At 41.5% G+C, this 16,834-nt stretch overlaps 1 protein-coding gene across 3 annotated transcripts in view; it reads left to right on the top strand.

Annotated features, from left to right (window-relative positions):
• Positions 1–15,024, top strand: part of LOC115086762 (nuclear RNA export factor 1-like) — a 433,094-nt gene extending 418,070 nt beyond the window's left edge. For all 3 annotated transcript variants that reach the window (XM_029593060.1, XM_029593058.1, XM_029593057.1), the window contains 2 exons: positions 12,690–12,750; positions 14,311–15,024. In XM_029593060.1, the coding sequence (XP_029448920.1) occupies positions 12,690–12,750; positions 14,311–14,358 (109 nt within the window). In that variant the 3' untranslated portion in view covers positions 14,359–15,024. The remainder of the gene's footprint in view (positions 1–12,689; positions 12,751–14,310) is intronic.
• Positions 15,025–16,834: the final 1,810 nt, after the last annotated feature.

Raw genomic sequence — 16,834 nt, 5'->3', positions numbered from 1 at the left:
CTATTTAAAGCTTCTATGGGCGCAATTTAAAAAGCTGACATGGGAGATAATGAGATACGAGTCTAAAATATCTGATTCAACCAATGGGTAATAGCTTACCAAAAAGGTACTATCATCTTGCATTCCCACCAAATATGATAGTAAGAACCAATAACGATGCATTCCCTCCAGCACTTTGGTGACATTGAGGGGTATATTCTATGCAATTTTTCTGGGTCTAAATGCCACCTGTAGAGCATTTTATAGCTGTTTTCTTGTAGGTGGGCAGATATAGAGCACTTAGTCGCTCTTTGAAATAGAATGCCTCTTAATTTAGTAGAGATATGCTCTCCTAAATCTGCTTCCCATTTTAAATATGTGAGGTAGGATGGGGTTTTCGACAGTAGTAAGTAGGCAATATAATTTTGAGACCCTTTTGGTTAAGGTGCCTGTCCTGATGCACATATTCTCAAAGAGGGAGCGTGACCCCCGCAATTTGTGGGTTTTACCAATTTCTTTAATAAAATGCCTAACTTGGGCATAGGGTAAGAAACTGTTCGGCAATAAAGCATACTTATCCACTAGTTGGGATATGGTCATTATCTCTCCTCCCTGGAACAGGTGTCCAGTAGTGATAATGCCCGCTGATTGCCATGCCTGGAAGGCTTCAGACTAATAGCCAATTGCAAACTCTTTGTTATGAAATAAGGAAGTTTGATAATAAAAGGTGTGATCCCCAACCACTTTTCCTTTCCACCTAGCCCAGATCTTTAACATGGTCTCTAATGACCATGGTAAGCATTGAGTGTGTGTCCATGTGTTTCTAGGCTGCCAGGGCATTGCAGCAATGGGTATTGCTCCGATCATTAGTTGGTCAGCGATGACCCATTGCTTTGGGTTATGCACTCTTGTCATATCAATAACTGCTTTTAGTTGAGCAGCAATATAATAGGCTTGTAGATCGGGTACCCCAGCCCTCCCTGTTTTTTGTGTTGGTATAAAATGCGCCTAGCTACCCTGGGTGGTCGGCACCAAGTAAAGTCAAAAAGTTTCTTTTGTGTCTTACGCAAAAAAGCTGCTGGCAGGAGTGTGGGTAGCGTTGTAAATAGATATAAAAATCTGGGTAAGACGTTCATCTTAATTATTGCAGTGCATCCAAGCCATGTAAATGGTCCCTTGTGCCATTTATCCAGATCCTTGTCAATGGTTCTAGATAGAGGTGTGTAATTGAGATCATGAAGATCGTTCAAGTTAGCGTTAATATAAGCCCCTAAATATTTTATTTTTAGCCTACCGAAAGGAAAATTTTCTAGTTATATGTTGTATGTCACTCTGTGGTAAGTTAATACTTAACAGCTTGGATTTTTCCAGGTTTACTTTAAATCCAGAGATGCTGCTAAACCGGTTTAGTTCAGATTCTACCTCTGTTAATGATTGAGTGGGATGTGCCAGAGTGAACACGATATAGTCTGCAAAAAGGGATAGTTTGAAACTACAGTCCTTTAGAAGAATCCCCTGTATTGCATTAGACATCCAGATCCTGGTTATGAAAGGTTCGAGAAATATGGTGAATAATAATGGAGAGAGAGGGCAGCCCTGTCAAGTGCCTCTCCCAATCACAAGTCTGTCTCCATAACCCCATTAACCTTGACCATGGCTTGTGGGTGATTATATAGCTGGGAAATCCAATGCAAAAAAGGTGGACCAAAATTCATCTTGGCTAAGGTTTGAAACAAGAAAGGCCAATGGACCATGTCAAATGCCTATTCTGCATCTATGGATAGCAGCACAGCTGGAATGCACTCCCTCCTTGACCGCCACACCAGGTCTAAAATTTTCCTTACGTTATCGGCCACCATGCCCTGGGGCACAAAGCCCACTTGATCGGAGTGTACTAGAAAAGGTAAATATTTAATCTCAATGCCAATATTCTAGCCAAAATTTTCAAATCTTGGTTGATTAGAGAAATCGGCCTATATGAGCCACATAAAGTAGGGTCTCTGCCTGGTTTGGGCAGCACTGTTATGCCAGCTGTGTTTGATTGGGCAAAGAGGGAGCCACAGTCTCATATATGATTAAAGAGCTCCATTAAATGTGGTGCCAAACACTCCGGGAGAGCTTTATAGTATTCCCTGGGTAGGCCGTCTAACCCTGATGATTTGCCATTTTTTAAGAGATTTAATCACTAGTGTTACCTCTTCAATGGAGATGGGGGTCATCCAATGCTTCTTGTTGTTTCAGATTCAGCATAGGGATCTCCATGCTGTTTAAATAATCTGTTATATCAGAATCTTGGATCTGTTTATTAGAGCTGTATAGAGTAGCATAAAATTCTGTAAAACACCTAATTTCTGTGGGGTCCCTGGTGATATGATCACTGGTATCTTTTATTTTTGTAATTATACTCTGGGATAATCGTGCCTTCAGCTGGCAGGCTAATAGTTTTCCTGCCTTATCAGCAGACTGGGATTGGTAGTGTTGTGTGGATAAACAGCTAATTTCAATTAATAATAATTGGCCTGTATGATCCCTTTCCCGTTTGACTGCAGTTGCTTTGGCTATGCAATGCCCTCTAATTATGGCCTTGGAGCATTCCCACAAGCAGCCCAGAGATGTCGATTGATTCTTATTAACCTTAAAGAATTCTGTCAAGTGGTGTGCTAGTTGCTGAACAAAGGTTTTTTGTTTAAGCAAGGAGGTATTGAGCCGCCAGTAGGTCTGTCCCCCACGTCCTCCCTGAACCGCTACATCCAGCCATACCATCCCATGATCCAACCAAGTGATCGGTTCAATCTAACTTTGTTTAACTTTGGTGATCAAGCAAGTGTCCACCAGGAAAAAATCGATGTGGGAATATGAGTTATGAGGCTTAGAGTAGAATGTATAAGTCCTGGTGGTTGGGTTATTTTGGCGCCAGATATCTACTAAGTGCCACTCCTTCATAGCAGCTCGTAAGATGGCTCTAGCTTTTTCCCCTCAGGTTGTTTATGCTTAGTACTGTTATATGAATTATCCAGCTCAGTGTGCTTAGTGAGATTAAAATCGCCTCCCCAGATTACATTACCCTCCCCGTGCCTGTCCAGTATTTACTGTATTTTGGGTACAAAAGTTTCTTGATCTTGAGTGGGTGCGTAGAAAGACAGGAGTGAGTAGATATTGGTACCCAGTTTGATTTTAAAAAATACAAATCTACCTTTATCATCTAGAATTTATTCTATCATATCAGAGAATTGTTGATGAGATGAGAATACCTGTCCCTGCGTATTTATTAGCCTTTCCTGCTGCGGCTAGATATACATGTGGGAAATCTCGAAAAGATATCAAGTGCTTGTGTCTTTTTCTAAGATGTGTCTCCTGCAAGAAGATAATAGTAATATTTAATCTCTTTAGGTCTCTATGAAGCAAATACCATTTAGAACATAAGAACATGCCATACTGGGTCAGACCAAGGGTCCATCAAGCCCAGCATTCTGAATTGAGACCTTTAACATTTAACGTGGCAATTCTAAGCGCCATGTTTCATATAAATAGAGGGGCAGATTTTAAAAGGCCTGCATACGTAAATCCGGCTTCCCCGTGCCAAGCCTATTTTGCATAGGCTCGGCGACACGAGCAAGCCCCGGGATGTGCGTATGTCCCGGGGCTTTGAAAAAGGGGAGGGAAGGGGGTGGGGGCATGGGCAGGGCACGCAAGTTACGCCTGCCAGAGGCAAGCGTAAATAAGACTACAACATGACTATACAAGACTTGTTATACAAGACTATAACATGGCTGCACGCGCATGTTATAAAATCGGGCGTAGATTTGTGTGCGCCGGGTTGCACGCACAAATCTATACCCGTGCATAGATACTAAAATCTGGCCCAGAGCATATAATGTGAGAGGCAGACACAAGCCCTGCTATATCCTTAAGGATCCCACCCCATCTGCGAGAAGTTACTGGTATGGTTAGTTTTCTATTTCCTGCGCAGCAATGTATCATACTATTATCTTCTTTCCCCTTCTTAGGTTGCGGGTTAACTTTTCCCCCCTCTCCCTATATGTCCGTTTTCCAACCACCGCGGATCCCCTCTTAGGGGAACTCGCCATCCCGTACAAGAAGTTCCCTTCCCCCGCCCTCCCCCCACTTAAATAATTTTAAATCAAACAGTATTGAATAAACATTTTCACCTGAAACCATTATTTTATATTAATATTTAAACTTTAAACTGTGCCTTCAGCACAAACCCTATGTAAGAGTCAGAACTTGAACCTGTAATCATGCGAACTTCTCTTCTTTTTTTTTTTTTTTTTAAATGTTTCTTTCCATACTTGACATTTTGCCTTGCATTAAGATCAAGTGTCGCAGTTCAAAATCATCCTTGGTCCGATAAACCATCTTGTACAGTGCTCTGTTGGTGAGTTGCACGCTGTTTAGGCCTTTCAACCCGCTGCCATTTGGGAGCCATGGCTGCCTGGGGTTTAGGAGACTCCTTTGGTAGCGCAGGGAGCACGAGCACAAGGCCTGCATCATGGAAGGTGGTAATGGCGTCTGTCATTGTTTTCAGCCGGTATGTTTTACCTGCGTGTTGGAAAGGCAAGGCAAACGGGAAATTCCAACGATACTTTGCCCGTCGAAGTGACTCGGTTACCGACCGTAGCTCATACCTCTTTTTCAAGATACTCATGGCGAGATCTTGGCACACTGCGACTTTCGAATTTTGCCAGTCCCAGAGTTTTTTCTTACACACAATGGTCAGTAGTTGTTCCTTCTGGGTGAAACTTTGAAAGTTTAGGATGAGGTCTCTGGGTTTATTATCTCTGCGTGCCTCTAAGGCCTGATGTGTGTGCTCGATGGTAATAGCGGGGGCCTCATCTTCTCCACTCCATTCGCTCCCGGATGGCATTTGAGTTAGGAGAAATGTGCAGAATGCTTTTGCTGTGGCCATGCTGTCCGCAAATTCTGCTGTTTCTGGGATCCCTCTGAGCCGAATATTGTGGCGCCGCGACCTATTCTCTAGATCTTCTAGTTTCTCTGTAAGCAGAGTAATCTCCGTTTTTATCTCCTCTTTATTTTTTCCAGATCTTTTATGGCCGTGTCTTGGTCATCAGTGTGCATATCTAGCTCATCTACTCTGTGCCCTAGAGCTAAGAAATTATCCCTGAGCTCTGCGAAAGAGGCCAGCAGTTTGTTCTTATTATTTTTAATTTCAGATCATAGATCTATGAACCATTCTTTCATAAGCAATTTGGTAGGTAAGTCAGCTAGGGTCAGCGTGAAATTTGTTGCTGCTTGCGTTGAGAGTATCGGGGCCTCCACTTCCATCCCTTTCCCCTCTCCCGCCACATATTCGGCGATCTCAGTCCCCGCTTTTCTGGACTCCGCAGCCATTCTTGTGAAAGAAAACTTCTGCAACTCACTTTTTTTCTTCGTAGTCATCAGTCCTTTTTTAACAAGTAGTACAGACGTGATCTGGCACTCTTTTGGTTTGGCTGTGCTTGTCTGTTCGGGTGATTTAGGTGAGAGGTCTCAGGAGCAGCAGGTTTAAGTGGCTATCTTGCCTCATGGCGAACAGTGGCGCGCCCCCCCCCCCCCCCCCCCCCCCCTTTGTTCTTTTTCTTTTTGGGAGTAATGTGGCAACTGAGACGCATACCAAACTAGGTTCTTTATGCTACCCTGTAAATCTGCCGACAGGAGACACTGTTTTGCCAGTCATTTATAACCTTTGGGATGTGGTCATCTTTTTTCTTTTGCAAAGCATAGGCAGGGCACCTGCCACATGTACCACATGACCTCTAACCCTTCATTTGGGAAGGGACTAATGCAACAGAGGTTTGTTCTGCGGAGGATGGGGGGATGAAGGGTGGGTTGGGGGAAGAGAGGGGAGGGGGTTGAGGGGTTTGAGGATTTACTGATTTTTTCTTATGGTTAAAGTTATGGGGGGGTTTTAATGATTTGCTTTTCACAGTATATGAACAACACAATATTGAGTGTGTTAGGAAATTTTAGGAATCAAATGACTACTATTTTACCGATGGGGAAAAATTACACTTCACAACCAGATATAGCAGGATTTCCCCTTGGCGAAGGCTGGGTGGAGAATTAGGGTTGTAATTCTTTTGGATTGTCTGAGTTTTATATCTGGTTCTTGGGCATGAAGGTGAGGGTAGGCTGGGGCTCCCACCTGATTACAGGGTGTAAGGGAATGTGGGTGAAGATTCAATTCAAGATGGGCAATGTTGCATAGAATAATCTCTTGGAATGTGAATGGCCTAGGCTCCCTTATTAAGAGAAAGAAAGTTCTTCAACAACTACGAAGACACAAGGCTCAGATCGCATACTCACAAGAGACTCATCTTTCAGACCTGGAGAGTCAGAAATTAAAAAGAGAGTGGGTAAATACATGCGCATTTTCAGCTGCTTATAAGAAAAAAGCTGGGGTGGCAATTTCTAAGCAATTAAACATTACAGGACAGAGAGAGCAGATATATCCTTTTGATTGGGAGTTGGAATGGGGAAGTTGCCACCATCTGTAATTTGATTGCCCCTACTGTCTACTCCCATAAATTCTTTACCTGCATCACCCAAGTTTTAATCGAGTACCAACAAGGTACGCTAATCGTAGCAGGGGATTTTAACCATCTCCACGATTCCATGTTGGATAAATCTCCCCCAGGTCCCTTTCAAAACAAGGAAAAAATGAAGGGGGTAGGTTTTTTATGTAACCACCTAGGCCTAATAGGTATATGGCCTACACTTCACCCGGAGGAGAAGGGTTTTTCACATATAGCCAGGGCACACTCAACAAAATCATGTCTTGACTATATCCTACAATCTCAGGAGGCTTTCTCTAAAGTTCTCAGCAGAAATAAGCCCCTCAGCAGTTTCGGACCATTCAATGGTCTAGATAGACTGGATTTCTCAAGAATGGAGACCTGGAGGTTTCTTGTGGAAATTTCCATGCTTCCTTAAAAATGATATTCATTTCCATCAATTTTTAAAAGAAAAATGGGAAGATTTCATGGCCCACAATCAGCGACTTGCTATATCTCCTCAATTACTATGGGAAACTGGTAAGGCAGTTATTCGGGGAGACATTATCTTTTACATTATTCAGCATAATAAGAGCTTAAATGCCTCCATTTTAGATTTAGAACACAAACTACAGGAAGTAAAAAAGAAGCTTTCACATAAACCTACACATGAGCATAGGCTGGATTATCTCTCTCCACTTGAATGTCTTAATGTTTTACTCCATAAGAAAGCCTACAAATCTTTACAAATGGGTGAATTTAATTTCTTTAAATACAGAAACAAGGCAGGCAGACATTTGTCAACTATGGTGCGTATAACACGTCCCAAAACAGTCATCAACCAAATAAAGACAGCTCAAGGTAACTTGGTCACTTCTAACTCAGAGATCAGCAAAGTCTTTCAAACTTTCTACGAGACCTTATCTAGAGATGACCTCCTGGCAGGTGAGAGAGGCGAAGATTCCTTTTTCACAGATATATCCCTGCCTCAACTCTCTGTGTCTCATCTCAAATATCTAAACAGTGCTTTGCAACCGCAGGAAGTCTTGCAGGTCATTTCCTCTAGTAAGTCAGGAAAGTCCCCGGGTCCTGATGGGTTTTCCTTTCACTATTACAAAATTCTGAGGGACCAACTTGTAGATCTGCTAATCAAATTTTATGAGCATGCCCTTCTAACTAATTACTTTCCTAGGGATTTCAACAGGGGCCCACGTCACAGTTCTTAACAATCCGGGGAAGGATTCTCCTCTTCCCTCCTCTTATCGACCCATCTCTCTCTTAAATCGTGACCTTAAAAATCTAGCAAAAATCTTAGATAATAGAATCAATTTGGTCTTGCCCCTTCTAATTTCGCATAATCAAGTAGGATCCGTAAAGGGGAGGGTAGCAGGCACCCACATTATCAAACTACTATTGGCCATGAAATGTTATCAGATCAGTAGTATCCTTGCACTAGCAATAGGCTTCAATTCTGAGAAGGCATTCGACAGAGTTTCATGGTCATATCTTTTTTCTGTTCTGGAAAGATACGGCTTCCAGAAAACTCTCTTACAATATATTGGGCTGCTTTATCAAAACCCAGTCTCTATCATGATTTCAAATGGTTGTCAATCAGGAGAGGTTCATCTACAATCCGGGGTATGCCAAGGTTGCCCCTTGTCCCCTCTCTTATTTATCCTTTCCATTTACCCCCTTCTGAGGAAAATCAAACTCCATCCTGAAATTCGGGGCTTTAGTGGCCCCAACTTAGATGACCCCCCAGACCGAGATTTTTAAAACAGCTGTTTTTACAGATGATGTGTTGGTATTCCTTACCTCTCCACAAAATTCCTTACCTGTTTTGCTGGCATTACAAGCACAATTTGGCCAGTTTGTGTTATGGTTATTGATGTTTGGATGGTCCCTTGGACATTGTGGCAGCTGACCACACTCACGGGGGCAGTCCCGTGAGGGACCATGGTGTTGGGCTAGACTCTGGACACACAAACACAGATTTGAATCTTTATTTAAACAGTTTTGGAAACCACCAGAGGTGGCAATAGTGAGTAGTAGATGTTGAGCCCGGCTGGGCGAGTATCCCACAGGACGCTGAAATAGTAAATCCTCTGCTTGGCTGTGCTGTAGTGGAAAGAGACTGAGAGTTATGAGTACACAGTGAGAAACATACAGAGTCCCAGGTAGAATGGGAGAAGCTCCGAGACAGGGAGAGCAGGCCCTAGAGGAGCGAGTACCTGATCCCTTAGAGCAGAGAGACTCAGTGGTATTGTACTCACAGCAATTCAACTAGATGAGAGGTCTGGCACTGGAACAGAGGGCAGGCCCTCGAGGAGCGAGTACCTGGTTCCAGGGAAGCAGTACTGTGGAATAGATGGTAGTTGTACTTACAGATGGAAACTGTTAGTGAAGTCTTCCAAGTAGAAAGGGTTGTAGATGCAGGCAGCGACTCAGGGAACATGGGCCCTCGAGGAGCGAGTACCGGTTTCCTGATAGCACCTGAAAGAAGCAGAAGAGGCCCCTGAGGAGCGGGTACCCCATTAGAATTAAGAGTTCCAGATAACGCTGGAGTGGCAGAGAAGCTTCGATACAGAGAGCGTGAATCCCATCCGTACAGTTCCGGTTGCTAACTCGAATAGCTAGCAAAAGTTGTAGGCTTAAATATCTGGGCAGCATGACGTCATCTCAGGGGGACGCCCCTGAGGTTCGCGCCAACGAGGAAATAAAGATGAGGGCGGCGTATGCGCACACCCTATGGTACCTTGGAGGAGCATGGAGGGAAGCAGCACTAAAGCCGGTCCGGGGACGCCGGAGAGGTCAGCAGACAGTCGCCGTGGCAGCCAGTAGTCCGAGGTGAGCGGGAGGAGCCACAAGAAGAGTGAGGTAGGCGGGGTGAAGCCGTCGCAGACCGATCGCAACAGTTTGCAGGATTAAAAATTAACCAAGACAAATCTGAGGCTGTAGACATTAGTGAGAATGTGCGTCAAGGCTGGGAGGGAACCTTTCCCTTGCGCTGGGTTTCCAGCTCTATGAAATACCTGGGGGTTCACATACCACTCAATCTTGATGCTTTTTTTTTTTTTTTTTAATTAATATTTTTATTGAAATTTTCATAATATACAAATTAAATATAAATTCAATTAGACAATAACAATTTTCTTTAAAAATTTTACAATTAAAATATAATTTGTAATTCTTTCCCAAACCCAACTATTCTCCCCCTTTTATTACTAAGTCTTCCCAACTACTTTCCCTAAATACTTTTCCTTAAATTTATAATAAAGAATTGGTTCTAAATAAATAACATCAATATATTTTTCTAATTATTATAAACATTCTCCTTTAAATATATTTAAGTAATATATAACAAAACATTTTTCCATAATTGGAAATATTTTCTTTGTTTTATTTTTTGATGAGGATTTTGAATATCTTTTCTTCTTTGAATTTCATATAATGCAGTATGGTGTAATAATTTTATCCATGTTTCATATAGTGGTACTTCTTCTTCTTTCCAAGATATTAAGGTATTTTTTTTAGCCAATAAAAGTGATAAACATAAAAAAAGATTTTCTCCATTGGACATCCTATTCATGTGTTCACATAAGTGTAAATACAATAATTTACCTGACCATTCAATATTGGTATTTAACATTTTTTCTAAAAAACATTGTACTTTACTCCAATATATTTTTAACTTATGACATTCTGTAAACATATGACAAAAAGTACCATTTTGTATTTTACATTTTAAACATAAATTATTATTCCACAATCTCATATAATAACCTGTTGTTCTAGAAATATAACTTCTATGTATAATTTTAAATTGAATTTATCTTAAATTAGCTATCATTAAATACTTGTAAATTAAAGAAAATGCTATCCCAGATGTGTGAGCCCAGGATGGCCAACATAGCAGTTACAACGTTCATCTCATCCACCATTCCTTTGACCACTCTTTCATATTGCATGCTACAAGCTTATTTCGGGGGGGGGGGGGGGGAAGGGGTAGGGGAAAATGAGAGGGTTACACGTTACGGGTACAAAGGTGACGATTCACAGCCCACTAGTTTCAGGCTCTTTTGCTATACATCTTTAGGTTATCTTCATGCTCAGTCTGGCTGTTATATGTCACCAGATCTTGGGGTTTAGATACTGAACGCTTGGGTTTTCGTTTTTGAATGTCTGGGATAGATGGTCACTGTTATTCATGAAGTTATTTTTATTATTATTTTTATTTGTCATATTTGACACAATATATTGCTGGGTTTGTGAAATTAACTATGGTTCTGCATTGTTAAGACACAGTTTTATGTAGTTGTTCAATAACCCAATAAATAAATGAGAAAAAAAATAAAGCTTCCAAAAACTGCTGCTGCTGTGTTGTAAGGGAATTTTGTCCTCTGTTCAAATGCACTGTGGCAGGAGAGAGAAAGTCTTCTGAGAGCTCTTCATTGCACCAAATATACTGTGTACCTGCAGAGCTGTGAATCTGGTCATATGGCCTCAGCTTGCCTCTCCCTGCACTCTCCTCTCCCCCCCCCCCCCCCCCAACTCATTCTCCAGTTGTCTCTTGCACCACCAGTGACTCCCAGCACAGCATCTTCCTGCACCACATGGGTCTGAGGACGGTGCCTGAATCTTCTTGCTGTTCTCAAAGACTCGCAAGAACAGCACAGGAGTTTGTGCACTCCACTTCTTATATTGAGAGAGCCTTTTGATACAAGTAGAAGATGGCACAGGCTCCTCCTCCTCCACCCCCCCTCCTTCCACAGGTGCCCAAATCTGGTGGTTCTTTGTTTCACTAGAGTGGAGCATTCAAATTCTGTGCATTAAAAGGTAAATTCTGCACAAATTGTGCATTGCCCACATTTCCCTCCAGGAGTAGGTATCCATCTAACGGAATAGGAGGGAACTGAAATAGGGCATCGGCCTAAGAGCCCCTTCATCTGCTATTGTGGGACAGTCTTTAGGCTACAGTGGACCTTGTTTTTACCTGGGGACATTGGCAGGTGCACCCTCTCAAAAAGTTTACTACATGTATTGTGATTATAGTTTGTGTGGTAGCCAGTGGGTTACCACAAATCACATGGCTTAAGTTTGTGGTGAGATCCATTTTAATATTTATTTATTTATTTATTTATTTATTTATTTTAAATCTTTTCTATACTGTCGTTTGGAGGATACCGTCACAACGGTTTACATCAAGGCACATAAAATTAATGATACTGTGATTTGCACATTTACAAGGGTGCCATAAGGTTCGGTAACATAGCTAGTGATCAATAATGTTAAATGTAATTAATCATGTCCATGTCTCTATCTCGGTTTTTATTACAGAATTAACTTTAAGATTGTGACTGGTCCTTTAAAGACTACACACTTAGGGGAGGATTTTAAATGCTCTGTGCCGGCGGCCTATTTTGCATAGGCCGCCGGCGCGTGCAGAGCCCCGGGACGCAAGTAAGTCCCGGGGCTTTTTTAAAGGGGCGTGTCAGGGGCGTTGCCGAATGATGTGGCGTTTCGGGGGCGGCGACGCGGGCGTGGTTTCGGCCCAGGGGCATTCTGGAGGCGTGGCCGCGGCCTCCGGACCAGCCCCCGGGACCGGAATTATTGTTGTCTATTTTATATTTAATATTTAATGATTTACGTTCTTTTGTTCAAAACTCTGTTTAATGTAACGCTTTACCCCCGACAGTTTTGTTCTATCGAAACCGACCTGATTTGATATTTATATCGAAAATGTCGGTATAAAAAACCCTAAATAAATAAAATAAATAAATAAACATGAAGCGGGGCAGCCGGCCGGCGCACGCTGATTTACGTCTGCTTTTAGCAGGCGTAAATCATGAAACAAAGGTAAGGGAGGGGTTTAGATAGGGCCGGGGGGGGTGTGGGTTAGGTAGGGGAAGGAAGGGGAAGGTGGGGGGAGGGCGAAGGACTATGCACTATAGCATATTAAAATTATATTTTTGCATTAGAACTAACACACAAGAGGCCCAAATACATGCTGTTTTAATGCACATTAGATATCCAAACAAGCATTTAACCCACTTTAGAAAATAAGCATCTGAAAGCAGCTAAACATGTAAATCTAATTACAAGTTTTAGAAGTGTTGCACATCATGTATATCCCTAACTATTCATTTAATGTACCCTCTTTTAAATACTTTCAAGAATTTCTTATTTTATCTCCTTCAGATGCCTTGATGAGAATAATTGGAATATTGCTCAAGCTGCAGAGGTTTTTGCTGCATTCAAGGTATTTTTTCTGTCTCTATTAAAACATGTAAAGGAGCACTGTAACAAAGACTTTAAATAATTTCAATCAGCAGTTAAAATAAAGAAATAGTTACACTTTCCATCCTGAATTTTATTTGTTGAGGTGATTTTGTTTTTAAAAGTCTTGCTCATGTAGGGGTTTGTCAGTGTGAGCTGCAGATAGGTCTTTCATGATCTCTCTAATGAATATAAATAAAAGGAAGATGCATTTGTGCACATACAGGCTGATTTTAAAACATGTGCATATTATTTATTTATTATTTATTTATTTATTTTTCTATACCGACATTCGATTTGACATATCACATCAATTTACATATAACATGATGTCTAAGGCCCAAATGGGTCTTATGGGTCTAAGGCATATGGGTGCACGAACAAACAGACGGTGGAATTTTAAATCATGCTCACATTTACATGCCTAAGATTTAAAATTCACCTACTGCGCATATGTATGCTCCTAATTTTAAGCAGTTTCTCGAGCAAACGCGGAAGATATGCACTTTGCAAGGATATGTCAGCTTTAACATACACAGGGAAGCGGATTTTTAAACATGGTCACGTGAAGGCCTTGCCAGTTTTACCCATTTGTCCACCTCAATGTCATTCTTCCTTCTGCACGCCTCCCAGTTGATCCGGACCCCTTACCCAATCGATCTAGGCCTAAACAGAGATTTCTGCACACTTGCACCTCATCAGCAGCAGTAGTAAATGCACCTGGCTAACAGACGGCCACACATTGCAGCAGCTGGTTGTAAAATGGGGCTTTATGCATGCAATATTTATTTATTTTTTTATATACCGCAATTCATGTAGCAAAGTTATTTGGCCCCATCCCAGGATGCCCATGCCCTGCCCTGCCCCCCCCCCCTTTTCTTTTTTCTCACGCACATATGCACACATGACACCTTTTTTTCTTAAATTTTTGGGGTTCTTTACTTTTACCTTTTTAAAATAAGCCTCACACGTGTTCAACCCACATACACGCATATATGGCCCTTTTTTGTGCAAGTAACCTTTCGAAAATTCACCCTGATATTGTTTGACAGGTAAATGTGCATAGCTTGCTTACCCTGAAAACTAAACCTGTTTGTAACTCTCCAGAGCACACATCCTAGCTCATGATGTTCACTACCATAATTCTTAGAAAAATCAAGTATCTGCTTCATCATCTCCATAAACTTGTTCTATTACGCTGATATCTGTAAGATTTGCATATAACATAAACAGAGGGGATTTTTAAAAAAGATGGGCTGCAGTCATAATAAAAGACTTGTAGTCTTTGGCATCATTTCTGTGTGCCGAATCTTGAACAGAGTGTCAAGAAACCAAGGTAGAAGACAGCTAGGGAATGTGAGATACAGAGTTTAATGGAGAAAGAGGAGAAAAATGTGAGCAGAGCATAAAGAAATGATAGATGGAAATACAAGGAAGGAGGAAGGAAATCCAAATCCAGTATGCTTGTGAAATCTAGCAAGGCCCATGATTCAATGTTCCCTCTTACAGACTTAATTGAAATCAATATTTTTATTTCCATAAGGAGCAAGGCATCATTCCAGAAGAAGCCTTCAAGATACTAACAGAATGAAGATTGGACAGGATGTCTGAAGTGAGCATGTTCCAAGTCCTCAGATTAAGACAGAGTTGGTTGCTGGTTTTGTAGTAGAGTTGCACATTTTGAAAGCAGATCGTTCAGGGTTGTTTTGATTTGCAAATTGTTTTATTACCTAAAAGGGTTCCAAAAACATACTTCAAATTACAGTGAGAAATTGGAATCTAAATATAGGAACTTGTGCAGTTCTTTGCCATAGCTATGTTTGTACTTGAGTGTTGATATTGTGTACTTTCAAAGGAAACAAAAAATCTAAATATGTATAGTTCCAGATTTGTTTAATATTTGAAATAGTCAATTTGCCACAAAAGTGACAAGCCTAAATATAATACATACATATTTGGTGGTAAGCATTTTTAAAGTTCCGAATAGGAATTTAGATTTCTTTAAAAAAAAAAAAAAAAAGTTTGTATTTAGATTTCGAACTTTGTCAGTTGATAAAATTCCTTGTAAATCAGTGAACACAATTATATTGTTGTGCTTCAAAGTAAGCACATAAACTAAGCAGTATATTTCTTGGCTTTGTGTGATAACACAGTTAAAGTAGTAATAAGTGTTTGAAAATCATAATTGTACAACAGCTTACAGAATTGTCAGTTTGCATTAGGTAAATAAACCTTTGAAAGATCATGATTAAAAATATTGACAGCTTGATGTCTTCTCAGCAATTACCTGTATTAATTTAAAAAGTTGCATTTAAAAAAATGTAAAGAACATTTTAAAAAAAGGAAATTCCACAGTAAAAATAAAAATGTATTGCACAATCTGGGATAGAAATAATAGATCACTTTAAAAGGATACCCCCTTAGAGGGGCACAGTTTAGTGGCTTATTTTTCAAATTGCAGTGTCACACATTAATGCACACAGTTAGTAAATTAAAAATGAAGCTTCCTCTGAACTCAGGCAGGCCATTCTAAAACTAGTGGGTTATGCACTCCTACCAGCAGATGGAGACGGAGTAAAGCTGACATACAGCCGTGCCACAACATCAGCCTGCTAGTATTCTCTGTCTCCAGCAGATGGTGGACATGCATCTCCCTACTGGGGATTGTTTGCAGTAAAAAAAAGAAGAGAAAATAGAAGATAAAAGATTTCGGCACACCACTTGAGCTCCTGAGGTGACACCTGTTTGATCACTCTCTCAGTTGAGCGTTTTAAGTCTGGGAGCGGGATTCAGGCACACTACTTAGCCAGATAATATCGCTACTTAGCTGGATAAGTTAAGGCTTAGCCGGATAAGTTTTCCATCCAAGTTAGACCTGCTCAATAGATGTATCTGTCTAAGTTTAGACCTGCTATGAGCAGGTCTAACTTGGATGGAAAACTTATCCGGCTAAGCCTTAACTTATCCAGCTAAGTAGCGATATTATCTGGCTAAGTAGTGCCCTGATTTGCCCATTGCCCTCAAGTTAGCCAGCTAGCTAGATAACTGGATAAGTGACTTATCCGGCTATCTAGAGGCCACTGAACATAACCGGTTAGCTGGCTAAGTCCTATTTATGTGGTGACTGAATCTTGGGTCCCGTACCAACTTTGTGCACACCCATACATAGTCATACAGCTGAATATCGTTGTAACTTAGATAAGCGTTATCCGGCTAAGTTAGTTAGCTGTATAGGCCATGAATATCTACCTCACAATATTTTATAACCTATGCTCAAACAATTTGCACAGGTTATAAAATATGAGTACATATGCACACCAATGTGATCACATATTAAAAACTGCAAGCCACGCAAGTTCAGACTTAGCTGGCTAAGTAGAGGCATTTATCTAGATTGACCATGACGTTCTTTGGTTTCGACTATGTGAATGTGGTATTGCTGGGAACATCTTAAATTGGTTTTCTGCATAGCTTAGTAATCACTCACAACAGGTTAACCTCCACAGTGACTTTTCCCAGTGGCAAAAATTAGCTTCTGGTGTTCCATAGGGCTCTGCCTTGTCGGCAGTATTATTTAATGTGTACTTAGCGCCAATTACTAAACCCCTTGCTAATGTTTGTGACAGATACAAAATCTATACTGATGACATACAATTTTTCATTCGGTTACATCCCACCTGGAATGAGACTCTGGAACATTTGTACATCCGTATTACATCCATTAAACCAGCGGTTCTCAACCGGTGTGTCGCAACACAGTGTGTCGCCAAGCCCCGGCTGGTGTGTCGCGTGCTCCCGGTCCCTCCCGCTGCTCGTTCTTCCCTGCTGCCATTGCCGCCGGGCTATCAACACGTTCAAGCCCAGTGGGAACGGCAGCAGTGCTAAAAGAAGCCGTGGCACCTGCGGCTGGCCTTTTCTTCTTCCCGCGCCTGCCCCCCCCCCCCCCCCCCCCCGTGACCCGGAACAGGAAGTGATACGCGGTGCGCGGGAAGAAGAAAGAGCTGTGCCGCGTGATAAAGTAGCAGTGGTGGCTGCAGCATCGGCCCCCGAGCAATTGAAGCAGCCGG

This window comes from Rhinatrema bivittatum, chromosome 3 (assembly GCF_901001135.1).
Source record: "Rhinatrema bivittatum chromosome 3, aRhiBiv1.1, whole genome shotgun sequence".
Lineage (NCBI taxonomy): Eukaryota > Metazoa > Chordata > Amphibia > Gymnophiona > Rhinatrematidae > Rhinatrema > Rhinatrema bivittatum.
The sequence above is the reverse complement of the archived record's forward strand: the minus strand, read 5'-3'. Positions and strand labels throughout refer to the sequence as shown.